This window comes from Pezoporus occidentalis, unplaced genomic scaffold, assembly GCF_034315485.1.
Source record: "Pezoporus occidentalis ecotype Australia unplaced genomic scaffold, CSIRO_AGI_Poc_V1 ctg202, whole genome shotgun sequence".
Taxonomy (NCBI): Eukaryota; Metazoa; Chordata; class Aves; order Psittaciformes; family Psittacidae; genus Pezoporus; species Pezoporus occidentalis.
In genome coordinates, this window is record NW_026913879.1 from 464,325 (window position 1) to 488,484 (window position 24,160).

Sequence of the window (24,160 nt, forward strand, 5' to 3'; positions counted from 1 at the left end):
GCTCTGCAAAAGACTGATTTGAGGACAAGATATTTAGGCTGAGGTTTTTAAGAGAGGCTGAAGTTCTCCAACTGCTTGCAAAGGGTGCGAGCTGTAAACTACTGAACTCCTGCAGACACTTAACTGTCTTCTTTGTGCCTCAGTTTCGCGTTTGGAAAGTGGAGATGGTTCTTCCCTCCTTCACAGTGGGGTGAAATACCAGAAGCAAGCAGCGGTGGGGGGGTCCCAGGGATATACAGGCACCCTCTGAGTTCATCTGTGCATTTTCTGGTATGTCTGTCGCTGTACTGCCTTCAGACAACTTGAATTGTTAGATGAAATAAAGCTCCGTGTACTTTATTCACGGAGCAGAGGCTTTGTTAAATACATTTAGGTGACTTCCTGTTGAAAGAACATAACCAGATCCTTTTTGCAAACAGAAGAAGAGAAAGCTTGTACCCACTGCACATGCGGGGCAAAAAGGGACTGACTCAAAATGAGGATACTATCTGTTTAAGGCCTGGAGAGTGAATCTTCCCTGGAGCTTGCCTGACAGGGTGCACGCTCTTCTAGTCCAGGTCTGTGGTCAACAGGGATCATTTTGGGTAGAGGAACATGTAATTAAAACAGTTATGTGAATGGGTTACAAGAGGTGGTTTTGCTGCGTACCTCAGTCCAAGTCCTTAAGCAATACTGCCCACATCCAGGTGAAGGAAGTTTCTGATAACATTCTGATATGTTGTGATATATCTTTTAATCCTGGCCCGCTGTGAGATTTTGTATGGCAAGGTGGAATGGTTTTAACATGGTTTGTAAATTAATGTCGTATTTAACTCTGTACATAGGTCTAGAAAGTATAGAAACACTGGAATAAAAAGGGTCTATCTAGACAGTGGTGTATAATGACCGTGTTATTAAGTCAAGGTGAAGGGGGTCGGTTTGGGTGTTTCACTTGCAGGAAGCTTTGGGAGTGCCAAATAGTGGTGGTAATGGATGTCTCGTGAGGAATCAGATTAATGTCGTGTTGTACCAGTGTGATCCATTACCAGATGGTTCCTTAGGCTTGAAACTGCCATGACTTGGATGCCGTATCTAGGACACTAGTCACCGGTCTGTATCATTAGAAATGGTTTCATTTCCATGATGAATCCCTAACGTACGTGTAAATACATTGCAAAAGTGCGAAATTCTTCCCAACCTGGACAGTTGTAGAAATGCCAGTGTGAAAGAAACCGATGTCTCCCTTCTCCTTCTGGGTTTGCTGTTGTAAGTACTTGGTGCTCATTCGAGACATCTTCACACCATTTCCCTCACCGGTTCTGCTTTAATACCCAGTAGTGCTGAGAGAGTCTTTAGCACCTGGTAAAACGCTTGTGGTTTTAGTGCTAACTAAAACTGAGGCGACAGCTTTGTAGGTGGACGGTGATTTGTAACAACGGCGCTGGTCACGATTCCTGATCCTCAGTGACACTTTTTGTTTCCGCTCTTGTTCGACCCCGCGTTTCTGATGTAGCGTTTTTGCAGACGAACCTCTTTGTGAAAAAGGTGCAATGTAAATAAAGGGAAGGTTTTGTTTTTCTAACCACGGTGTCTTTTTTAGCAGCGGCCTTCAAGGTCTTTTCAAGGACCTCCTTGATTCTTTGTGCTCGGGGGGATAAGCAGGTAAAACGCTGAGGGGCGGCTGGAGGATGCGGTCGCGTTATGTGGATGTGCAGGTGGCGCAGCCACCCGTCCTTTGGTCTATCGTTGTTGAAGGCTTAAATACGGCTGCAATGGGCTTTCCCTCGGCGTAAAGGACACGTTTAATGCCCGCGGCCTGAGCGGCTCCTCCCGCCGCGGCCGCCCCTGTGTGTGTGGGGGGGAACGGCCGTACGTGCGCCTCACGGCACCGCGCCGCGCCGTTTCCATAGCGCCGGGGCCGTAAAGCGCGTACCGCCTGGCGCTTCGCGACACTTCCGGCCGGTGCGGCCTAGCGGCGGTGGCGGTCCGGCGGCGCCCCGTTGTCCCGCAGCCATGGAGATGCCGCTGCCGCCCGACGGTGAGCGCGGTCCCGGGGTGGGGGCGCGGGGAGGGGAACGGGGCCGCGGCGGGGGCTGACGGAGCTGTGTCCCCACAGACCAGGAGCTGCGGAATGTCATCGACAAGCTGGCGCAGTTCGTGGCGCGGAACGGGCCCGAGTTCGAGAAGATGACGATGGAGAAGCAGAAGGAGAACCCCAAATTCTCCTTCCTCTTCGGGGGCGACTTCTACGGTTACTACAAGTACAAGCTGGCCCTGGAGCAGCAGCAGCGTGAGTGGGGGCCGCGGCGGGCTCGGCTCCCCCGGTGCCCGGTCCCGGCCGGTGGAGCCGCTTTGTGCCCTCCCCGGCCTCGCTGTGCCTCGCGGCCGCGTCCCGTCCTCTGAGCGCCGTGAGGGCGGTTGGCTGAGCCCTGCTCGCGGCGCCCGGCACCCCCCGCCTGCGCTGCGGGCCTGGCCGGCCGCGGGCCCCGGCTGCGCGGAGAGTTCAGCGCCCGCAGGGCCCTCGAGACCCGGGTGTTCAGCGCAGCAGCGCCGGGGGCTGCTCGTGTGTTGGAGTCGTTCCCCTCGCAGCGCCCGAGGAGTTGCTGACGCTCCTGCACTGTCCACCCTCAACTGCACGGTTCTTATTTTGCCTTAAGCAGTTACGTAAAGAGCAAGGGTCTGTTTGGGAACCGTCGCGGTTTTCACGTGGGCTGGTGGTAGCAGGTTTCTCTGCGAGGGTTGCTTTACAAGTTTACTTTGTCTGATAGTGTTGTGCAAGCAAAGTCAAGATATCGAGGCCACCGCGCAGATCCAGCCGCTGCCACAGCCATCTCTCCCACCGGCTGCACCTATCCCAGCTCCTCAGGGCACTCCTTCCGTGGAGGAGCTTATTCAGCAGAGCCAGTGGAACCTGCAGCAGCAGGAGCAGCATCTCCTTGCGATGAGACAGGTTGGTTGAAGAGAAGCACTCCGTCCAGGACTGCCAGTGGCTGTAGAAATGAGGAGCAAAGGGGGAAAGGAAGGTTTCCTTCTGATTAGTGGTGGCTGCTTCATGTGTTTGGGGAGGAGAAGGAGCATTGCTTTGCTTATTTTTGTTGTGTGGCAGCTGCCATCGTCTCCTTGGAACAGATCTGTCTTATGTACTAGCAAGATCCATCTTTGATTAAAGCAGTTTATTTGCTGTACAGAAAACCTTGTTGGGTTTGCAAAGTGGAATCAATGGTGACTGCTTTAATCTTTGCTTAATGCTGCAGGTTGCTGGGAACAGCAGGATGTTCCAGCTCGGCATATTCTAAGGTGGATGCTGATGAGGGGTAGGAGGGGACTGCATGCTTTGTACTAACAGGTTTTTGCAGGAGATGTTCTGCTGTTAAAACTACAGGGTGGAAATGAACTGGACTTTTTCTGAAGAACGAGGAGAGTCTTTATTTCTTAAAACCAAATAACTGACACATTTATGGTTGTCTTTGAGCTTAGCTACATGTGGCTAAGAGGACAGTGACACAGCAGCACAGTTCTTGAAAAGCATACTGGATGGGAGATAATTCTGTCTTACTTTATCCTACTTTTTGTTTCAGGAACAAGTCACATCAGCAGTAGCTCTTGCAATTGAGCAACAAATGCAGAAAGTTCTGGAGGAAACCCAGTTAGATATGAACGAATTTGACAACTTGTTGCAGCCAATAATTGACACTTGTACAAAAGATGCAATCTCGGTAAGTGACCTACGTCTGAACAGTCACTGTGGTTGTGGATGAAGTGTAACATGAATTTAGAGGTTGTGTTGTTCATTGTTGTGTTGGGTGGTCAGTGAGATTACAGCTGTTCCTTGAAAACTTCCCTTATTGCAGAGTTCTAGGAGGTCTGTATGATATGACTGCATTCGATTAACTTACAGTATTTACATGTGCTTTTCAAAGGCTGGCAAGAACTGGATGTTCAGTAATGCCAAGTCTCCTGCACACTGCGAACTGATGGCTGGGCACCTGCGGAATCGCATCACGGCAGAAGGGGCTCACTTTGAGCTTCGGTTACATCTCATCTATTTAATCAATGATGTACTGCACCACTGGTAAGACTCAGATTGTGGGTTTCAGTTCGCTGTTGTGATGAATCTGGTGAAACTCTCTGTTAGGTTGGTAGTTTGACTAGTCACTATTTATATTTCATTTTAGCAGCTGTTTTAAGATGTCCATAGCTGGCACAAAGACCTAGTGCTTAATAATGGAATTCAGCTTTTGTGTGTGTATTTTTCCTCCAGACAAGACTTTACAGTAAAAATGTAAAGGAGAGACCTCTCTATTTTATGAGTCTGCTACTTTTATTACAGCAGGAACTGAGACAAATTCAGTGTTACGATGCTCTGAGGGTTACAGTGAAAGGCAGTAACTCTTCTCTTCCCATTCCTTTTTTGAAGCCAGCGGAAGCAAGCACGAGATCTCCTGGCTGCTTTGCAGAAGGTTGTAGTGCCTATTTATTGTACAAGTTTCCTAGCGGTGGAGGAGGATAAGCAACAGAAAATTGCCAGGGTGAGTATCTGGGTTTGGTTTAACCATATGCTTTGCTTGGTTAGGTTGGTGCTAGGCAAATTCACAAATACAAGGGTGAAAGAGGACCCCTGAGATTCTTCTAGCCTGATGGTCTTCATAAAGTCTGTTAGAGCATGTGCTTTAATTCATGTTTAAATTAGAACTTAAAAGCACCTAGGCTTTATTTAGAAGTTATCATAATGATGAATGCATCTGAATCTTCAGTGGTTCAGAGACAAGTGCTGATATCTTAGGGCTTTTGACAAAGCTAGAGACGTAAAAGTGCTGTGCCTACATTTTTCTTGTATTGTTCAGCATTTCTAAAAACCTTTCACTCTTGAATTTCTGCAGCTTCTTCAGCTATGGGAGAAAAATGGGTACTTTGATGAGTCAATTATTCAGCAGTTACAGAGCCCGGCTCTTGGACTTGGCCAGTACCAGGTTAGCCACAAAAGTAACCCTTTCCTTATTTATGGAGCTGTTTTGAAAACAAATTTAGGAAGTGTTTTCCTTTCCTTTTTGAAAGGTAAATGTTAATCCTTCTCCCCCCTCCCCTTGAAGTAATTTACAAGGGATTACAAAAACAATGTAAAATATAACTCTGTTATATCAAACATTCAATAACCCGTCTGCTAGTGCTGTCCCAGAAAGTCTGCTTGCATTTCTCACTGCTACAGTCATGTACATCTTGACAGTGTGTTCTCTTGTTATGGAAATGAATGGTTAAAAGGAAACTAAAGAAACCACAGCTTCCAGTCGGATGCACTAAGCATAAAAATTGTTGTGACAGCAGGAACTATTAGTTTTTAGCATTAATTATGAATGTTGTTGATGTTAGCTGTATTTGCAAGTGAGGCACTAGTGTAGATGGTGGATTCCAGCCTGCAGAGAGTAGTCTGGAAATCGTCACAGAGTTACGTGGTGTGATTAGGGTCTTCTGCCTGATTATCCTGCATTCCCTTGTGTTTCCTGGGAGAGGTGATGGAGGCCAATGTAGGAGACTGTGAATGAGCAGGTGGGATAACTGGTTTGTGGTGGTAACTTGTTCCTCCTTACTTGATCTCATCAGGCTAATTTGATCACTGAATATGCGACAGTTGTACAGCCTGTACAAGTAGCCTTCCAACAGCAGATCCAGAACCTGAAAACTCAACACGAAGAGTTTGTGAACAGTTTAACGCAGCAGCAGCAGCAACAAATACAAATACCACCACTGGAGAATGAGGTGAAATCGACCCCCCCGCCTCAAGCCTCTGCAGCAGCACCAACCTCGGCACCATCATCTGCTCCAGTTACACAAGCAGGTACTGACCTGTTCTGGAGACCTGTGCAGAAGTTGGTGGGTGGCAACATGGGAAGAGTATTATTCTTTCTTGCTCCTTCTGTAGTACTGAGGTGCTGTGCTGGTTTGGGTCAGGCAAAAGCCTGAAACTGTTTGGAGGCTTGAGGCTGGTGCAGTCTTCTTGAATATAAAAGAACCAGAGCCACAGATGTTAAATGGATCAGAAATCCTCTCTTCCAGTACTAGATTTTTGTGGAATGCTTACACATCCAGCAGAATTCACATGGAGCCTGTTGTAGGTGTGCTGGTGTCTTATTAGCTGCACATGACCCAGGTGCTTATAATAGTCTCCAATTTGTTTCAGATGATGTTAAATCTCAGCTGCCTTTAGCTGGTTCTACAGAATATGACACATCAGGGTCTGGAGTGCAGGATCCTGCCTCTGGTGGACCACGTGGCCCAGGATCTCATGATCAGATTCCTCCAAATAAACCACCCTGGTTTGACCAGCCTCACCCTGTTGCACCGTGGGGTCAACAACAGGTAAGAAACGTAGTTCTGAAACAAGGCCAAAGGGTGGCGGAGGTTCAGAGTGAGAGTCTAGGCTTTGGAAGTTACAAATCCAGATTCAAATGCCAGCCTTTCTCATTCTGAGCTCAGTTAAAGGCGAAGTATAAATTGTACTTCACTTTGTCAGCCGTCACACTTTCCCTTTGAACAGGCAGAACAAGAATTACTGTCCTGAGTATGGAACTGTTTGGTTCAGTAACAGTTTGGTCTTTTCCTGTCTCTTTGCTGAAGCTGTGGTTGTTCAGACAGCAAGTTCCTTCACTTATGTGTGTTGCCTACAGGCTGTATTTATTTGTATTTATTATTTAAAAGGGGGGGATTGTTTTTTCTTGCCACCCTAATTTTTGTAGCCTGATGACCAGGCTTCTTTGCTTCCCCACCAGGGACCACCTCATTGTCCTCCGTGGAATAACAACCATGAAGGAATGTGGAACGAGCAGAGAGATCAAGGCTGGAACAATCAGCGAGAGACACCTTGGAACAACCAGCCCGATCCTTCTTGGAACAACCAGTTTGAAGCCCCGTGGAACAACCAGCATGAACAACCTCCATGGGGTGGGGGTCAAAGGGAACCTCCATTTCGAATGCAGCGGCCACCTCACTTCAGAGGCCCATTTCCTCCACATCAGCAACATCCCCAATTCAACCAGCCCCCGCATCCGCATAATTTCAACCGCTTTCCACCTCGCTTCATGCAGGATGATTTTCCACCTCGCCATCCCTTTGAAAGACCTCCTTATCCTCATCGTTTTGATTACCCCCAGGGGGATTTTCCTCAAGGTAAAGTGTGTACCAGGCCAGGTTTTCTTACCTTGTGATGCTGATTGCCGTTACGAAATTATTCAGTGCTTTGGGGTGACAGCTTATCCTTGGTGGACTGTTGTGGTTTTCCTGAGAAATGCTGAGTTTGGGGGTTTGGGAAGCCATTGCTAACAACTTGGTAGGAAATAAGAGTTGGATGCTTCCTTGCTTTTTGAGTCTTCCTTCCCTAATGGATGCAGATAACTAGAACCTGTAGTTCAAACTCAAGTTAGCATCTCTGCCGGCTCCCCTTTTGTGACTGTTCCACTTTCAAATTAGTAAGCTCAAGTTCCCTATACCAAAAAGTAAGCTCAAGCAACATTTGCTTGTAAATTCAGTCTCCTGCACATGAGGCCACAGGTGAGGGCTCTTCAGGAAGTCAAGAGGGAGGACAGGCTGGGGACAGTTGTTTTTGTGCATACATTCTGTGCCCTTCTTTTATTTTCTCTTTATTTTCACTGAAAAGCTCCGATTATCTGCTTTAACATTGTGTGACTTGGTAGTGGCAGTAAAACCAGTCCTTAGCTCCAGTCCTCCTCCCTTGTTTGGTTTGCTCTCTTGCTGGAACATGGGGTTGTAAAGCATAGTCAGGACACTGCTTGCCTGGGCTGGGTGGCTCTGAGTTGGTAGTGGGCTTCCTTGTGAAGTCCAGTGTAGTTCTGCCCTGATGTAGTTTCTGTTTCACATGCAGAAGTTATGGTTATTCCAGAATGATCCTCATCAATGTAAAGGCTAAAGATCGCTGTGGTTCTGTATAAGCCACTTAAAGAGCAATTCTGTTTCTATGTAGGAGTTGCTGTTGTAAGCTTAAAAGATTCTCATTTCCCCAAGTACAAAAAACATGGAAAAAGCAGTGGATTAGAGCTTACCGTGATTAACTTCTTCAGTAGAGATTGTTCCTTTGGTTTGTTTGTTTGAAGAGTTGTGGTCCTGAGTAGGGAGAACAGCTTTTCTTATCCTGAGCCAGCTAACATGGAAGCTCAGAAAAAGATGCTCTGGTTTGGATTGTGGTGGTGATCCAAACCATCATTGTTTCATGGGAATTTGTTGGAGGAGGGGATGTATTAACACACATGTGTAAAATGAGGAGAGCAGTGAAGCAATGGCAGCACGGACTGTGCTCAAGTTCTAATGAAGAGGAGTCACACAGTGCTGACTGAAGATTGGGCAGTGGCTGTAATGGCTTTTCCTGGGAAAACTGTTAGGCCTGCTGCAGAGGGTGTTGATTTTCAGTCTTGCATTTCTCTCTGTGTAGTGCAGGGAGCTCAGCAGGGTATCCTGGCGCTCACGGCAAATGGTTTGTCCATCAGGGACATCTCTGGTTTAACAGGGTGTTATCTCTGCCTCTGCTTGAAATGCCTCTTTAAACAAAGTATTTTCTTGTCACCTACTCATGTGAGTTAATTCCTGCCATACTTATTTGGGTTTGTGTATTGATCTGGCATAAAGATAGAACTATGGGTCCATGCTAAGCCCCGATTGTGTATTTTGGCTTCAGAAAAAGATCCCACCAGTAGCTGCCCTGCTGCATCTGAAACCTTTTGTTCTTGAGCATATCTTTCTTGTGGTACTTTCTGACCACAGTATGTCCCTAAGTGAGCAGTGGCTTAGGATTCAAGTATCCTGTTGTCTCAAGAGCGGTAGCTGTGGCCAGGGAGGGAGATGCACTGCAAGATACTGACAGATGTAGCTGTGTTGCCTCTAGTTCTGCAGTTCTGCTGCTTTTCTGGATCTGCTAAGGGTCTTTTTTAGGCTGAATGCACTAATTGAAGTACATCTCTGATTGCCTTCCTTTCCCTATAGCAAAATAAAGTGTTTTAATCCTCCCTCTGCAGAAATCGGACCTCCTCATCATCATCCTGGTCACAGATTGCCTCATCCTGGAATCAGCGAGCATCCTCCCTGGGGAGGGCCGCAGCACCCTGATTTCGGGCCTCCCCCTCATGGCTTTAATGGGCAGCCTCCTCACATGCGGCGACAGGGCCCCCCGCACATGAACCACGATGATCCCAGTCTGGTGCCAAATGTTCCCTACTTTGATCTTCCTGCTGGACTGATGGCTCCACTTGTAAAAGTAAGTGCTTGCAATGGGTCCTGACTACTGGGATTAAAAGATCAAAATCCTGTGGTCAGTATTAGGGACAGTTTAATGTGGACATTTATCATTTCAAATCCTTCCATCCAGCACCCATTAGCCAGAGTTCTTGTAGGGGTTACAAGGGCAGGAGCTAAGGGAGAAGGTAGAGAAAATTGTAATGTTTTCCAGTGTTGTGTGCCAGTGAAAGCTGGTTGAGCTCATGTATGTGAAAGACTTAATTTACCCTTGAAAATCTTATCCCTGTTTTTAGAAAGTAGAAATCCCTGCTGACTTTCATGGCCAGAGGGACTTTGCATTTCTGACGTGGCTACTGTGTACTAGTTTTTGGTATTCGGAGTTCTTTCTTACAAAGATTTTTGCAATACTTGTGTTATACATGCAAAGAACGATAGAGGAAATCATCTGTGCCAGCATCTTCAGGGATATACATGTTTGTGTTCTGTGTTTGGGATGAACAAGTGAGTCTCTTCCATCCCCAACTTCATGTTACTCTCAGCTTTTGCCAGGCTTCCAGCCAGCCACTGTTACACAAAGGTGGACAGATGAGATCTGCGTTTTAGCTACCTGGTGATCCAGTTAATGCAGCGACCTGGGCAGTGCTGGCTTTGCTTGTAGAACCCAAAATGGTAGCAATAGCACGAGAAAGCATTGGGTCACCTGCACAATCCTTATGTCTGGACCAGTTTTTATCCCAGTAGTGAAATGTGAGGTCCCTACACAGTTAAATCTGTATTTCTCTCTTCAGGTAGCCACCCCATGACACATGACACAAATGTAATTTGTTTTGTTTCCGGCAGCTTGAAGATCATGAGTATAAACCTTTAGATCCTAAAGATATACGTCTTCCACCCCCAATGCCCCCCAGTGAGAGACTACTGGCTGCGGTTGAGGCATTTTATAGTCCACCATCTCATGACAGGCCTAGAAACAGGTAAGAGTAGGTGTAGCTAACAATATGGTAAGGAAAATGCCCTAAGAAGCTGTCTCAAACCACGGAGTGCCTCTCTCTCCCTTCGCCTGTGTCTTGGTTCTTCTAATGCTGAAATGCGTGCTCGTGTTGTAACCTGCACACACTGTTTGATCTCATTGAGATTTGTGAGACCTTTTTGCCCAGGCCCTTTGTTCCCTACAAAACCCAGCGGACATCCTGAACGTCTCTGTTGATGGAAGCAGAATTTGACAGATGTCGGTTCTGTGGTTGATCTGTTGCAGTGAAGGCTGGGAGCAGAATGGACTGTACGAATTCTTCCGAGCTAAAATGAGAGCGAGGCGGAGGAAAGGTCAGGAGAAGAGAAATAGGTGAGAGATTCCATCTGCTGCCTTCTGCATGCTGTTTGCTTGGAAGGTGCTAGGAATATCTGGGGTTAAATGCAGAGGGGAAAGTCTGTTCAGTAACATGCTGATGGAATAACTGAGCTTCAGCTTGCTGGAATTTCTGGCTAATCTGCAGAAAATGGTTTTTGCCACACTCAAGTTTTCATTGGGTTGCCTGCAGAAATCCAGTGCTTGTGTGTCACGTAAATTGGATCACGAGTGTGTCTGAATTTCATGTGCTTCTCGGAGGAGTTTCACTGGGGTTTCTCTGCTTTTATCTGGGCAGTGGGCCATCTCGGTCTCGCAGTCGGTCTAAAAGCCGCGGTCGCTCGTCCTCCCGGTCCAATTCCCGATCTTCAAAGTCATCTGGCTCCTATTCAAGGTCACGCTCTCGCTCCTGCTCTCGATCCCGATCCTATTCCCGCTCGCAGTCCAGGTAGAGTACAGCGGGCCAGCCCTTGGCAACTGGAGGGGTGGACGAACCCCAGCCCTCGGGGTTGGATGTTGCTGGGGTAACTTGTACTGTGCTCGCTTGTTCCAGGAGCCGGAGCAGGTCCCGCTCCTCTCACAGCCGCTCGCGGTCACGGTCCCGGTCGAGGTCGAAGTCGTACTCGCCTGGAAGGCGGCGCCGGTCCCGGTCTCGCAGCCCCACTCCTCCGTAAGCTTTTGCTTGTTGATGTCCTGGTTTACCTGGGTTGTTTGGAGAAGTACCAAGGGAGATTCTTTCTCCTAAGCTGAGTGTAACGAGCTTTCGGCAAATAGTAGAAAAGAAGATTGAAAGCAGATATAGAAACAATTTACGTGCTTACAGAGAGAATGTTACTCTGTTGTGGTGGCTTTATATGCCTTCATGGGGAGCAGGAGAAATCCTCTGAGTACTCTCTGCTAGGAATACTCTAGTGTTTGATTTCACTTGTAGCAAGACACAGGTAGGGTGATTCTGACACCTTTCTAACACCACAATCTTTATAAAAGAACAGCTTGCTGGGTGTTAGTATTGAATATAAGTGACCCTGCTTTGGGTCAGAACAGTATCGCTTGTTCTTAATTTGTTCTTTTTATTTTCTTAGTTCTTCTGCTGGTTTGGGCTCCAGTTCTGGGCCTACTATTCCAGAATCAAGACTTGGAGAAGAAAATAAAGGCCATCAAATGCTAGTGAAAATGGGTAAGGTCCTGTTCTGGACTCTTAACACAATCCAGGAAACAAAACCAGGCACCACACTCATGGATACAGTTAATTAATGCATGTTCATAAGGAATTATCCCTTGGCATTCCAAACTCAGCATGAGGATATTCAGAGATGCAAGTATATGGAACATGGAGCAGTGGTGATAGTTGCCTTTCTGCAAAGGATCTGGAAGACAAGGACCTGAGTTTGGCATCAGCTAGAACTTGCTACCCAAGGTGTTCCATCTCCCTGTGAGTGCAGCTCAGGGGTTGACCAGCAGCTTGGCTTCACACTGCCTCCTCCCTTGCCCTCTTAAAAGTGTTTAGGGATAGTGCTGGTGTTCAGTGCTTTTGAAACAAATGGGACAGTTCTTACGTTGTTTCAGGCTCTCCGTTACCATCCTGCTACATCGAATTGATACTCCCTTTTGTTGTTTCCGAAGTGTCTGTCTGTCTGTCTTCCGAATTCTAGTAATTACAGGATTTCAATGTTGTGTCCTTTGGGCAGGATGGAGTGGATCTGGTGGATTGGGAGCCAAGGAACAAGGAATTCAGGATCCAATTAAAGGAGGGGATATCAGAGATAAATGGGATCAATACAAAGGAGTGGGAGTTGCATTAGACGACCCTTACGAAAACTACCGAAGAAATAAAAGTTACTCATTTATCGCTCGCATGAAGGCCCGAGATGAATGTAAGTGATTGTTTCTAAGTTGAAAAACTCTCTGGACTTGATAGTGCTTTTATCCTGTTGACTGTAGCCTGTAATCCCCAATCCAAAGATGAGTAACTCTTAATTCTTTCTAAGGCAGTGGGTACAATAAAGGTAAGTAGACATAGACTCTGATTAACTTTTCAGCAATGGTGGTGTAAGTTCTAACTGTTCATTAATGAGCCTGTTCTGTGTAAGCCCCATCCTGATACAGCCCCAGGAGCCTGCACCTTTGAATGTTCCCCTTCAGACCCCAGGAGCAATGGCAGAGGCAGTGGAGGGAGCTGTGCCCCAGGAGGGATGGCTGCCAGAGCAGAAAGGGCTTTGTGGTCAGAATAGTTAGACCAGGCTTACTGTTCAGACCAGGCTTTTGGCCCAACCCAACTCTTGAGTTTTCTCCCATTAGCACTGTGCTCTGCTAAAGCCAAAACCAGCAATAAACCCACTGTAGGGCAGGAAGGGTTCAGAGATGGAGACAATGGCCCAAGTGCTGGATTTTTGCAGTCTGTTACTGGAACTACACTTGCCAGTGACTAAAAGGAAAGCAATTGGCATGCTAAATGAAAAGTCACTTCTGCTTATGGCTGCAGTAGCCCTGTGTAATAAAATGGGTACAAAGCAAGCCCAAAAGGAAAAAATCCTTACTAACAGAGCCCTCATTCCATGAAACATTTCGGAGAGCTTAGGTAACTGCAGAATGCATAAGAACTCTTTTCCCTATTGTTGCAGTGAAGCGTGAAACGCAAGATCCTCCACCACCCGAATAAGACTCTCTGAAGAAAGATGTCTTGCATCTTCTACAAGACATTAAACTTGTATAAATCCGGATTAAAGTCTGGAGGAAGTGACAAATGAATTACTTTTAAAACTATGGTGACAAATGGAAAGCTATGACATGTATTTCAACACTTGCTGAGTGTTTGGATAAGGCCACTCGTTCCTATGACATGTCTAGCAAGTAAAAGAATTTCCATTTATTTTGCAAAATTTTTTAATTAGCTCCCCATTTTATACTAGAATTAAAGCCCAGCGCAGGTCCCTGGTGTAGGATTGTGGTTCATTCATTCCTGTGGAATACAGACATTATCTGATGTGGTTGTATGTTCTCTAGTTCCATAATGTATGTTTATTTCTCTCAAAAGGTTAATTCTATTTGAAGTGGAGGGGTGCTGCCTTGGGATCAAGTCAGACTGATGCTGAGCAGTGTATCCTAATGTCTAACTGGGGAATGAAGCATCTAGTTCCAGTACAGGTGACCTATGAGCACTGTGCGAGCTTGTTAGAACCTACCACCCAACTTAACGCCCCTACACACCAGCTGCTGCAGTCACAACTCTGCTCAGAACACAAGGGTTAACTGTGCTCTAAGGGATGGTCAATGCTTTGTAACGGAAGACATTCTTTAAGCTTTTTATATTTTTGTATATACTCTTTAATAAAAGCCAAGTAGCTCAATAGAAGAGAATCCATTTTCTCTGCTCTGCAAGTTTCTGACAATAAAATGTTCTTGGAACCTTCCTTTAATTGACATGAGAGGAAAAAAAACCCAACTATTTTGTAACTGTTTCCAGAGACCACCAGTTGAAGGTGTTAGGCCCTTACACTGCACTTCCACTCCAGAGGTCTGCGTGGTGGTAACCTCTTCCAGAGTCTTTTGTTTGTATAGCAGAAACCCTCTTGAAATCATTCAGTTAATATGGTGAAATACCCATTTGTTCTAGATCTACTGTAGTTGTGGAACTGTAACTGTCTGTGAATCAGCACACACCACCTCTGTGTTACCAACTTGTGAATTTTGTTTTGCCTTCCAATAAACACTTTTTTTTTATTAAATAAAAATAAATTGGTGGCTCGTATTTCAGTCAGTGGATTCCTAGTCCATTGGCTATAAGCCTGCCTTGTATTGAATTTGTCTTCACATTGTGTGTGTTTGGTCTTGGAGTAATCTGACAAGGCTAATTCTATAGAAACACTGTTTAAGTATGGCACTAAAGTCAGGATATGGTATTTTTCTACTATGCTCCTATTCCTTGGGTGCTGTAGTACAGACTTTCACTTCTACCATGATCACAGGATAAAATGCATGCTGTGCTATCAGACTTACCCCACTCCCTTTGGAGAGAAGTGGGCACTTGGTTTTGGTGAACTCTGACATAGTCTGGCTGAAGGTTCCTGCCTGTCCCTGTATCACCTACATGAGTAAAAAAATCAGATCCATGAAAATAACTTATGTACAGTAACATCTAAAGCAAGCTCTGGCAGGCTTTGTACTAACTGTGTGAGTTGGAAGGGTTTCTTGTGGCAGCTGGAGATCTGTAAATACAAATTTTACTTCATATCTGAAGAATCAAAGTAGTTTTTCCTCCTGTGCTTTCTGAACTTCTTCACGTGCTTGTTCAAGTGTTAGAGGTGGGGATTTGTGATTCTTGATGTACTGCAAAAAACAAAACCCAACAGCTTCTTATTAGATCTTCATGTCGAGATCCCTGCACTTTTCTATACTAGCAGCAGAAATTGACCCTTCTGTTGCTGCATTAGGAAGATCCTCATTCAGCTGAGGACAGCTAAATGCTGCACCTGAAAAGCTGCTTTTCAAAATGGTGGCCTCTACTAAGCCTTCAGTCTTTTTTTTATTACATAAACTGCTAATTTGTGGGTAATATAGGTACGGGAATTATAGTAGTATTCTTCTATGAAAGAATTTTATCTGATTAATAGTATGCGAAGAAAATCTGCTGCAAATACTAGAAGCACTGACTGGTCTATCACAAATACCTCTTTAGCCTCTTCCAGGGTATGGTAGTGGAACTTCTCATTCTCTAATGACTCCACAAGGGATATGTGAAGGTGATGAATGTTCTCTACAAACTGCTGAGTCAGCATCAAGTGCTGTTTCAACATGGTGTTTAAAGCAAGGGCTGACGGGCTGTATGCTGTCAAGGCTGCAAGACATGGAGCATGTACACGTTAGTGATATGTACAGTCAATAGTAAGGGCTGAATAAGTAGAGGTTAAATGCATAAAATACAGTAAAATAATAGTAAGAAATACGGTTTTCAGTACCTTCTACTGCATCCATGCTGATGACGTGACTGACAATAGGTATGGGATCGACGTAACTGTTTCCTACAGGTGGGTCAAGTACGGCCGAGGTGTTTGCTGTGTATTGGATAAAATCACAATTACTGGGGATTGGAGGTTTAGCACTAGAACTTGGTTCATCTTCAGAAGTCTCTTGGGCCATCAGCTGCTGTAGAACTGCCACAGAGCCTAACAGGGAATTCTGTCAGCAAAAAATAAATTCTAAAATAGTTCTAGAATCCCCCCAGCTGCCCCACAGAACCAGCCAAAGGCACAGCTGCCTCCTGAGAATGGGGCTGCAGTGCTCTCCCAAGGAGTAAATAGAGTGCAGAAGAGAACTCTGCAAGGGACAATCAGTTCAGTAACAACACAGCAGTATTGCTTACCATAGTAAAGATACAATCAAAATGCTGAATTCAATCTATGAATGTTCTTCAGGCTATTGTGAGTTCTGTTGCTAAAACCAGCTCATCCACCCAGAGTTTCTGTTGGGTTTGGTTTGGTTTCTTTCATAGCAAAAACTGGTTCCAAGTTCATTAATCTGTTGTCAAATCCCCATCTTTTCTACAGATAGCAGATTCAAGCATCGGGCTTTAGGAAGTGTTTAAGTTCATGTCAGCTGGGGGCAGCTAGTACTGAATCCAAGAACTCTTACCAAGGCATATAAAACCTACAAATGTAAAGCCTGAATTGGGCAATATCTTGTGAACCTACCCTTTGGCCAGCAGTAGGTGAACAGAGGATCCGTTGTCTGAACTGCAGTTTCTCTGACAGTCACTCTGTGTACCTGCTCCTGCTGCGCTCTGGCAAGTCGAGGTGATGATGCTGAAGATGGGTGTTTTCCAGATGATGTGCAGCTCTCCGAATGTTCCTCTGACATTTTTGCTACAGATTCCCTGTCTGTTGTGGATGGAGACCTTTCAAAGTCTTCAGAATACTCTGAATTAATAGTTCTGTCATCATGATCAAGATAATCCTGTTTCTGTCTAGGGAAATCTGCAGAAACTCCACTTAAATGCTCAGAGATTCCAGCTTCAGTCAGAGTTTTTTCAACATCCTCATCAGAAGGATCCTTCACACCAGTTACTGAACTTGTCATTCTACGAGAACCCTGGTCCTTTTCCACCAGGAATGTGTCTTTTTTTGGCTTTCTGTTTGATTCCTCACTAATTTGCATGTGTGTCCCCTGTAACACAAACCAGCTGTATGTTAGGAGAAGCAAGAAAATATAACCTAGAACATACCTCCATTATTCTTCATCTGTTCTGCTGCACATCACTGAGAGTCAGTAACTGAGAGTTTCTACTTTATTAGGAAAGTAAAATGTCACTTTTCTGTGTCACCTTGCAAGCTGTGCAGTGCTGTCACATTAAGGAAATGCAGATGCTAAGACATGAACTTGGTCTGGTTTCAGTAAAGTCTTGCTCTAACCTTTCCTGCCCAGCTCACCACATGAGCAGAAGAGCAGTGTTTATTCTAGAATACCCGCCAAGGAAAGGCAGAAATGTGTGCTAGTAGGGAAGTCCTGCTTACTTGCTGCTTTAATTCTGCTGCATCACTGGTGATATTTGGTGCCAAATCATCAAGGCTCAGGATATTCAGTCTGAAGTCTGAAATCAAATGACATATTGTCAGGAGAATTTGCATGAAAATTACAGTACACTCTCCCTTAAGCCAGAAAGTGGAAACCAGTACTACATCCCTACTTTGAAGTGTAATACTAAAATGGAATAGCAATCACTCTAAAACTTTAACTTAGTTTTGAAAAACTAAGAAAAAAGAAACAGATCAATATAATTCCTTTGGTGAAGCCTTGGTTTATGTAAAATTACACCAGTAAATCCTTTCAAAGTGAGTCTTTGCCCACGCTCATTAGTCAATTTAGCAGTAGTTAGTACAATTCATGCCAAGTCTACTGAGACAGTATGTTAGAAACCTTACCATCTGAGCTGCTGTTAGCTGAATCTTCTGCATCAGCTGCTCGTGAAAACAAGTCATCTAATGAAGTGATTTCACTTCTGTCACTTTTCAGGGATTTTTTGCTTTCCTTGGTGTTGCCTGTTCTAGGCACAGTAATCTTTACAGTACTGTCTTTCATGGAAGATGACAGCGACAGAGATCTCACGTCATGTCGTAGCAACGTGTTTCTGGGTGGTGAACCAGCTCTACTCTCTGAGTATTTGCTGTGAAGAGAAGATGCTTTAGATCCCTCTGTCAGTGAAATTTCCTTGGGAGATGGAGGAGGCATTCCTGATGAAACTGGAGTCTTCCTCTTTTGAAGAACATGAAAAAGAGATTTATGTGTTACTTCATTATGTGTAGATGACTAAAAAGGAAAACAGATTATAATGGGTAAAAAAACAGCAATTTTAAATGTGAATTGAAACTAAATCAGATCATGAGCAAGTCACAAATACAAAATTAAAATTTTATACCTGGTGTTATCTAAATAAAAAGTGACATACCAATTAAAACAATCCCATAAAAGCATAAATAAAAATCCATAATCCAGCTAAGTCTGTATTTACCTTTGGACCCCATTTAGAATCACTTGCAACAACCTTCTGATTCTCATTCACACTTGAACACTCCATCAATTCTTTCATTTCCTCTTCATCACTATCCAAACCAAGTTGTTGTTTAACACTAACATTCTTTTTAGGGCTTTGGATGCTTTCCTCTTCCTTACAGTTGGCATTACGGAGGGTCATATATTCACTAGCAGTAGCATGAGTCTTTAGGTATCTCTTGCCCCTTGCTCTGGGTTTGTGACTGGAAGCAGAGGAGAGGGACTCCTCATCCAAAGGCTTCTGGCCCAAGTCAGTGTCTGGCACTTCCAGCTGTTTTCTTCGATTCATGATTTTGCTCTCCAGTTGTGCCACTCTGCTCAGAGCTGAGCTTGACCGTGTGTGGGAAGCGCTTCCCAGAGGGCTCTTTGCTACAAGGCTGTTTGCAGCCATCAGAGCGCTTCCCGGCATCCGGCACCACTGGTTTCCATGCGCGCCTTCGTTGCGCAGCCCAAGCCTGCTGGGGCAGAGCTGCGCTCTCCCAGTTTTCCCTGGGTCAAGTGCAGAGAAGTCGCTACAGGCGCGAGGCTGGAGGCTGAGGGTAGCGGTGATGAGCCTTCGGGGATCATCATGGTGTCTCTGCAAGAGGATGCAAAGAGCCCTCAGAGGCAGAGGCAGGCGGCATAGTTAAAATCACAGACGCAACCAGGTTGGAAAAGACCTTTAAGATCACCAAGTCCAACCTCAAGACCCCAACCCATGGCACTGAGGCCTCGTCTCCACAGTGCGTGAACACCTGCAGGGACGGTGACTGCAGCCCTGCCCTGGGCAGCCTGTTCCAATGCCTGAGCACCCTCTGGGGCAGGAATTGTTCCTCAGCTCCATCTAAACCTGCCCTGGTGCAGCTTGAGCCCGTTTCCTCTTGTCCCATCACTCGTTACTTAGGAGCAGAGCCTGACCTCCCCTCACTACAACCTCCGTTCAGGTACTTGTAAAGAGCTGGTCCCGCGCCCAGCTCCCCCGACCGAGCAGACCCTCCCGATCCCCACAGCCGGGCCCCTTCCCACATCAACCCGGGCCCCGAGGCCCGCACAGACTGAGCGCGGGGGTCGCAGAGGCCGGGCCGGGAGCTGCCGCCTCACCTGCCCGCCGCCCGCGGGGGCCCGCTGCACCCGAGCGACAGCAGCCATCCTGAGACGGCGGCCAGGCCGCGGCTGGGCCGTATGCTAGAGACCGCGACACCCAAACATACCGCCCCTTCATTGGCTCTGCGCAGACATACCCATCCAATCCCAAGAAGGGATACTGCGCTCATGACAGCGCCGACTACAAGCCCCGAAATGCACTTCGTTACCACTCACGAGGGCGTTAAGCCAATCCTATCCCGGCTTAAAACACGTTAAGGAGAGCGCTGCCAATCAGAGCCCGCCATGGGAACGGCGGGGCTGCTGAGGCGCGAAGCTGTCGGCCGCTGTGGTGTGAGGGTGGTGGTCATGGCGGCGGCGCTGAGGGGGTGCGGGCGGGCACTGCCGTTCATCGCCGTGCTGAAGCTGCTCCTGCTCCTGCTCCTGCTCCTGCTCCTCGGGGCTGCACTGGGCTCTGCCGGGGCCACGGTGTATTTCCAGGAGCAGTTTCTGGATGGAGGTTGGGCGAGGGCAGGGGGTTCAAGGGTAGAGGGGGCGGTGGGGCAGCTGCCGGTAATAACGGCTGTGAGTGTGTAAGCTGGTGGGGAGGGAGCCTTCTCCGCCCCTTACCGTCCTGACTCTGTTCCTGTGTTGTTGCTGGTGCTGACTGCATGGGACAGCCAAGTGGAAGAAGAGGTGGATGAATTCTGAGTACAAACCAGACTTTGGGAAGTTCAGACTCACTGCAGGGAAGTTTTATGGAGATCCAGTGCTAGATAAAGGTATTTGAGTTTCATTCAAACTATGCCATGGGAGCCATCTCTAGAATCAAGGATATCATAGAATCCCAGACTGGTTTGGGTTCGAAGGGACCTTAAAGCTCTTCCCGCTCCAACCCCTGCCATGGGCAGGGACCCCTTCCATTGGAGCAGCTTGCTCCAAGGCCCTGTGTCCAGCCTGGCCTTGAACACTGCCAGGAATGGGGCAGCCACAGCTTCTCTGGGCACCCTGTGCCAGAGCCTCAGCACCCTCACAGGGAAGAGCTTCTGCCTAAGAGCTCATCTCAGTCTCCCCTCAGGCAGGTTCAAGCCATTCCCCTTGGCCTGTCCCTACAGGCCCTTGTGCCGAGCCTCTCTCTGGGTTTCCTGTAGCCCCTTTAGGCACTGGAGCTGCTCTAAGGTCTCCCTGGAGCCTTCTGCTCTCCAGGTTGAGCAACCCCTTTGTATATATTTATATATTTGCATTTATAGGTGTGCCATGCATGGCAATAAATTTTTTTTTTCTTTGCAAATGGGGAAAAAATGTAAGTTTGATTATTATACTAGTGTCTTTGCAGGTCTACAAACTACTGAAAACTCTAAGTTTTATGCCATCTCATCACGATTTAAACCATTCAGTAACAAAGGGAAGACTCTGGTCATCCAATACACAGTGAAACATGAGCAGAAGATAGATTGTGGTGGGGGGTATGTTAAGATTTTTCCCTCAAACTTGGACCAGAAGAAGCTCAGCGGAGATTCACATTATTACATCATGTTTGGTGAGTTTGGAGTTAGTACTTCATTACTAAAATACTGTCACTGCTGTTGTGCAGTTCTTCTAAAGATGGTTGTGGAAATGGAGGAAAAATTGTAGAGGAAGGCTGTCTTAAAGAAATCAGGACGTTGTGACTGTAAGGAGATTTTCTGTCTTTTCTTGCAAAGAAGTTAAGAAATGCAAGGCATGTGATCTCTTTGTAGGGCCAGATATTTGTGGATCTGATACAAAGAAAGTCCATGTTATTTTAAATTACAAGAATAAACCCCATCCAATCAAGAAACTGATCAGATGCAAGGTAAATACACATTTCAAGGATATATAAACTTTAAAATAAGCAAGTTACAGGGATATGAGGATGAAAAAACAAAAGGCAACTATTGCAAACGTAATACCTTTGAGTGTCATCGTATCTTACGTCATATTGATTTTCGGACTTCAGATATTTCTTAGTTGATAATATGTTTGCAATTTAATCATTGCATTTCTAACACCTGCTACTGATACAGGATGGAACAGGGTTGCAAGGGTGCTGCATGTTATTAAAAACTGTATATCACTGAGTGTTTTAACTGCAACTTTAATTCCACATTTCCTAGTGAGAGGGCCCTTTCCTTTGATATGTAGACACTTTGGGAATGCAGTATTTTTTCTTACTACTCTTTATGAAAAATCGATTAGAAATTAGGAGTATAAGTCTGGTGTGAGGCAATTCCCAAGATCTGTATTTAAGGTTCTTAACAAATGTTCTTTCTTTAAAAACTGCATTCTTTAAAACCCAGGTTGATGGCTATACCCATCTCTATACTTTGATTATAAGGCCAGATCAGACTTACAAAGTAAAAATTGATAATGAAATGGTTGCATCTGGCAACTTAGAAGATGATTTAGATTTTTTGCCACCCAAGAAAATTAATGATCCAGCAGTGAAGAAACCAGTGGACTGGGATGATCGAATCGAAATTGATGATCCAAACGATGTCAAACCTGAGGTAATTTGCTCTCCTTATTCTGCATTGCTGGGTGATTTCATTTCTACTGCCTGCATGTTTGATGTAGTTGAACTGTGCACTAGTTTTGCTTTCTTAATCTTTTTAAAGGATTGGGATGAGCCTGAATACATCATGGACATGAGTGCTGAGAAACCTGCAGATTGGGATGATGCTGTGAATGGAGAATGGCATTATCCTAGGGTCAAGAATCCTCTATACAGAGTATAAATAATTTTGTAATCCTGACTACATATAACACTTTAAGCAACTTTTATTTGCCTGACTTTATTCAGAAAATGTGGTTTATCCTAGGGGGAATGGAAACCAAGGCAGATTGATAACCCAAATTATAGAGGAGTTTGGCCTCATCCACAGATTGACAATCCAAATTATTCACCAGACTATAGCATCTACAGCTTTGAAAATATTAGTGTCATTGGACTTGATATCTGGCAGGTGAGATGCCTATAGTGAAAAATAAAGCAACTTTTCTTTCACTGAGTATATACCAACCTGTTTATGCTTTGCATAGAAACATTATCTGTTGCTTTTGGATCTGAGGGACCTATGTCTTTAGCTTACTTTTATGTAAATATGTGTACAGAATTGAAAAACCTGTAAAAGACACTGATCTTCTGTTGTAGTTATTCTTTGGATGATAATCATCCACAGGTAAGTGAGGGGCCTAAAATAATTGGTGTGAATACTGTGAAGTCTGGCTTATTCCACCTGTCTTGAGGTCCGTAACTGAAGCTTCAAGCAGCTCAGTTATTCCTTTTTTTCTTTTCCTTATTCCTTCAAAGGTGAGAGCTGGCACAATTTTTGACAACTTCTTGATAACAGATGATGAGGAATATGCAGAAGACTTTGGTGATGAAACATGGGGAGAAACAAAGGTAACAAAAACTTCTTGTTTCTGTTTTTGTTCTGTATGACCACATTTGAAAAATGCCCTGTTGGGTCTGATCAAGAACTTGTCAGTGCCCAAAAATGACATCTTAATATTAGGGTCCTGAAAAGGAAATGTACATAAAGCAGACTGAGGAAGAGCAGGCGAGAGAAAGGGCTACAGAAGAAAAGTACTTTGAGCAACAGTTTAAGAAGAAGCTAGAGAGAAAAACACAATCTGGAAGGGACAGAGCAGAGAAGAACACTGACACCAAGGCAGAGCTTTAATTGGCATTTGAAAAAAGTTCATATATTTTCACTGAAGTTACTTAGGAATGTTTTCACTGAAGGATTTTGATGTTTGTTAACCGTGTGTTGAAATCTGCACCAGTGGAGTTGTAGCAAAACAGGGTTCTTAAAAAAAATTAGCATTGAATTTTGTGACCAGTTTCCATTTAATGAAAAATACAACAGAGTTAAATTATCCATAGAGAAGGTTCTTTTTTTCTTTTTTTCCTAACTGCTTTTCTTTACACTGCTAAGATGTGTTAGAAACACCTGTAATAAAGCACTGTGTTTTGGAACAGAGTTACATGTTAGTGGTTTCATATGAAATGTAAAATTCATGCTCATTTTTTGTTGAGGAGATACCCTCATAAGCTTTTTATGGTATGTCCTTAGAGGGTTCAGCGTGTCAACTGCGTAAAGCATGTTTCACAGCATACTTCAGCCTAAGGAGATCAGCTCTGCTGAGCTGCTGCATTCATTGTGCGCCTGTCAGAGTTTCACCCGTCACCGAGCTGCGAATGCACCGTGGCTGCTCTGCCATGGCTTATCCACTGACAGAATGTTCTAGTGCTCTGTGGTGGTGTGGGGCTGAGTGACAACAGGCTGTCCATCCACAAATCTGTCCTTAGGAGTTCAAATGTGTTCAGACAACTTGTATTTTCCCCCCAGTTAGGGTGGTGAGGCGGGAAGTTGAAACCATGATGTGTCTTTTTCTGTCTGACCTGCTCTGTAACTCACTCTTGTAAATTGTTCCGTCACTTCCTTCATCCCTTCTCAGGTCCTCTTGCTCTTTCACATTTCCTTTTCCTCCCCTATGAACTAATGCTATAGATTTAGCAAAAACTGAGGCCAGGCTTCCAGAGCCATGGTTTTGCGTTTTCCCCTGGGCTGAGCGAAGCTGTGTGTGGTAAGGAGATAGGGAGTGGGAGGATCTGTAAAAGCCCAACTGAAGCTGGGTGGTTTTTGCCTGTGGAGTGACTGAGGTCAAATTCTTTCCCTTCTGCTTGTCTGGGGGCTGTCCCCTCTACAACAGTTCCAGTGATGCTATGGGTTGAAGAACTTTGACAGCTATTGAACTACGCTGCAGCGGCAGTTGCCCTGTACTTGTTTTCCCCTGAACAAATTCCTGATGACTTCTCATATGGCCACAGTGATTTATACACTGCTGTAAATGGGTTAAAACTTAAACAGGGGAAGTTTAGATTGGATATAAGGAGGAAATTCTTTCCTGTGAGGGTGGTGAGGCACTGGAATGGGTTGCCCAGGGAGGTTGTGAATGCTCCATCCCTGG

General features: G+C 45.4%; 3 protein-coding genes across 8 annotated transcripts; 2 read left to right on the forward strand and 1 right to left on the reverse strand.

Annotated features, from left to right (window-relative positions):
• The first annotated feature begins 1,886 nt into the window (after window positions 1-1,886).
• On the forward strand, window positions 1,887-14,309 carry CHERP (calcium homeostasis endoplasmic reticulum protein). 3 transcript variants are annotated; one of them, XM_062618698.1, is made up of 18 exons: window positions 1,887-2,017; window positions 2,096-2,269; window positions 2,748-2,929; window positions 3,558-3,695; window positions 3,900-4,051; window positions 4,397-4,508; window positions 4,860-4,949; window positions 5,578-5,812; window positions 6,155-6,333; window positions 6,744-7,140; window positions 8,997-9,235; window positions 10,057-10,190; window positions 10,472-10,558; window positions 10,860-11,009; window positions 11,115-11,231; window positions 11,644-11,738; window positions 12,250-12,435; window positions 13,596-14,309. In XM_062618698.1, the coding sequence occupies exons 1-18, from the start codon at window positions 1,993-1,995 to the stop codon at window positions 13,598-13,600; spliced, it is 2,697 nt and encodes an 898-aa protein (XP_062474682.1). In that variant the 5' UTR covers window positions 1,887-1,992; the 3' UTR covers window positions 13,601-14,309. The 3 variants fall into 3 exon arrangements, with proteins under 3 accessions (XP_062474682.1, XP_062474681.1, XP_062474683.1); XM_062618697.1 differs by lacking the exon at window positions 13,596-14,309 and adding an exon at window positions 13,183-13,589; XM_062618699.1 differs by lacking the exons at window positions 1,887-2,017; window positions 13,596-14,309 and adding an exon at window positions 13,183-13,589 and having other exon boundaries at window positions 2,129-2,638.
• On the reverse strand, window positions 13,862-19,250 carry CUNH19orf44 (chromosome unknown C19orf44 homolog). Of its 2 annotated transcripts, XR_009964787.1 has the most exons (9): window positions 19,184-19,250; window positions 18,063-18,680; window positions 17,476-17,806; window positions 17,068-17,144; window positions 16,249-16,720; window positions 15,517-15,612; window positions 15,229-15,395; window positions 14,729-14,887; window positions 13,862-14,644 (listed from the first exon to the last, which is right to left on the reverse strand). XR_009964787.1 is itself a non-coding variant. In XM_062618700.1 (8 exons), exons 1-8 carry the CDS (start codon window positions 19,229-19,231, stop codon window positions 14,801-14,803), a joined length of 1,896 nt encoding a protein of 631 aa, XP_062474684.1. In that variant the 5' UTR covers window positions 19,232-19,250; the 3' UTR covers window positions 13,862-14,800. The 2 variants fall into 2 exon arrangements, 1 of the variants encoding a protein (XP_062474684.1); XM_062618700.1 differs by having other exon boundaries at window positions 13,862-14,887.
• A 199-nt stretch (window positions 19,251-19,449) lies between these two features.
• CALR3 (calreticulin 3) lies at window positions 19,450-23,169 on the forward strand. 3 transcript variants are annotated; one of them, XM_062618704.1, is made up of 9 exons: window positions 19,450-19,517; window positions 19,846-19,947; window positions 20,502-20,705; window positions 20,905-20,999; window positions 21,484-21,693; window positions 21,802-21,915; window positions 22,006-22,149; window positions 22,497-22,589; window positions 22,702-23,169. In XM_062618704.1, exons 1-9 carry the CDS (start codon window positions 19,472-19,474, stop codon window positions 22,867-22,869), a joined length of 1,176 nt encoding a protein of 391 aa, XP_062474688.1. In that variant the 5' UTR covers window positions 19,450-19,471; the 3' UTR covers window positions 22,870-23,169. The 3 variants fall into 3 exon arrangements, with proteins under 3 accessions (XP_062474688.1, XP_062474686.1, XP_062474687.1); XM_062618702.1 differs by lacking the exon at window positions 19,450-19,517 and adding an exon at window positions 19,526-19,685; XM_062618703.1 differs by lacking the exons at window positions 19,450-19,517; window positions 19,846-19,947 and adding an exon at window positions 19,526-19,685.
• Window positions 23,170-24,160: the final 991 nt, after the last annotated feature.

What these genes read in the sequence shown, in the direction of transcription:
- CUNH19orf44 (XM_062618700.1), bottom strand. Translation starts at nt 19,231, where the DNA reads ATGGCTGCTGTCGCTCGGGTGCAGCGGGCCCCCGCGGGCGGCGGGCAG. An exon ending in CAGCAGAATTAAAGCAGCAA is followed by an intron (nt 16,721 to 17,067) that starts GTAAGCAGGACT and finishes TTTGTGTTACAG; the next exon opens with GGGACACACATGCAAATTAG. An exon ending in CACCTACTGCTGGCCAAAGG is followed by an intron (nt 15,613 to 16,248) that starts GTAGGTTCACAA and finishes TCCAATACACAG; the next exon opens with CAAACACCTCGGCCGTACTT.
- CHERP (XM_062618697.1), top strand. Translation starts at nt 1,993, where the DNA reads ATGGAGATGCCGCTGCCGCCCGACG. An exon ending in TGCTCCAGTTACACAAGCAG is followed by an intron (nt 5,813 to 6,154) that starts GTACTGACCTGT and finishes AATTTGTTTCAG; the next exon opens with ATGATGTTAAATCTCAGCTG. An exon ending in TCTCGCAGCCCCACTCCTCC is followed by an intron (nt 11,232 to 11,643) that starts GTAAGCTTTTGC and finishes TTATTTTCTTAG; the next exon opens with TTCTTCTGCTGGTTTGGGCT.
- CALR3 (XM_062618702.1), top strand. Translation starts at nt 19,535, where the DNA reads ATGGCGGCGGCGCTGAGGGGGTGCGGGCGGGCACTGCCGTTCATCGCC. An exon ending in AGATCCAGTGCTAGATAAAG is followed by an intron (nt 19,948 to 20,501) that starts GTATTTGAGTTT and finishes GTGTCTTTGCAG; the next exon opens with GTCTACAAACTACTGAAAAC. An exon ending in TCAAGAATCCTCTATACAGA is followed by an intron (nt 21,916 to 22,005) that starts GTATAAATAATT and finishes GGTTTATCCTAG; the next exon opens with GGGGAATGGAAACCAAGGCA.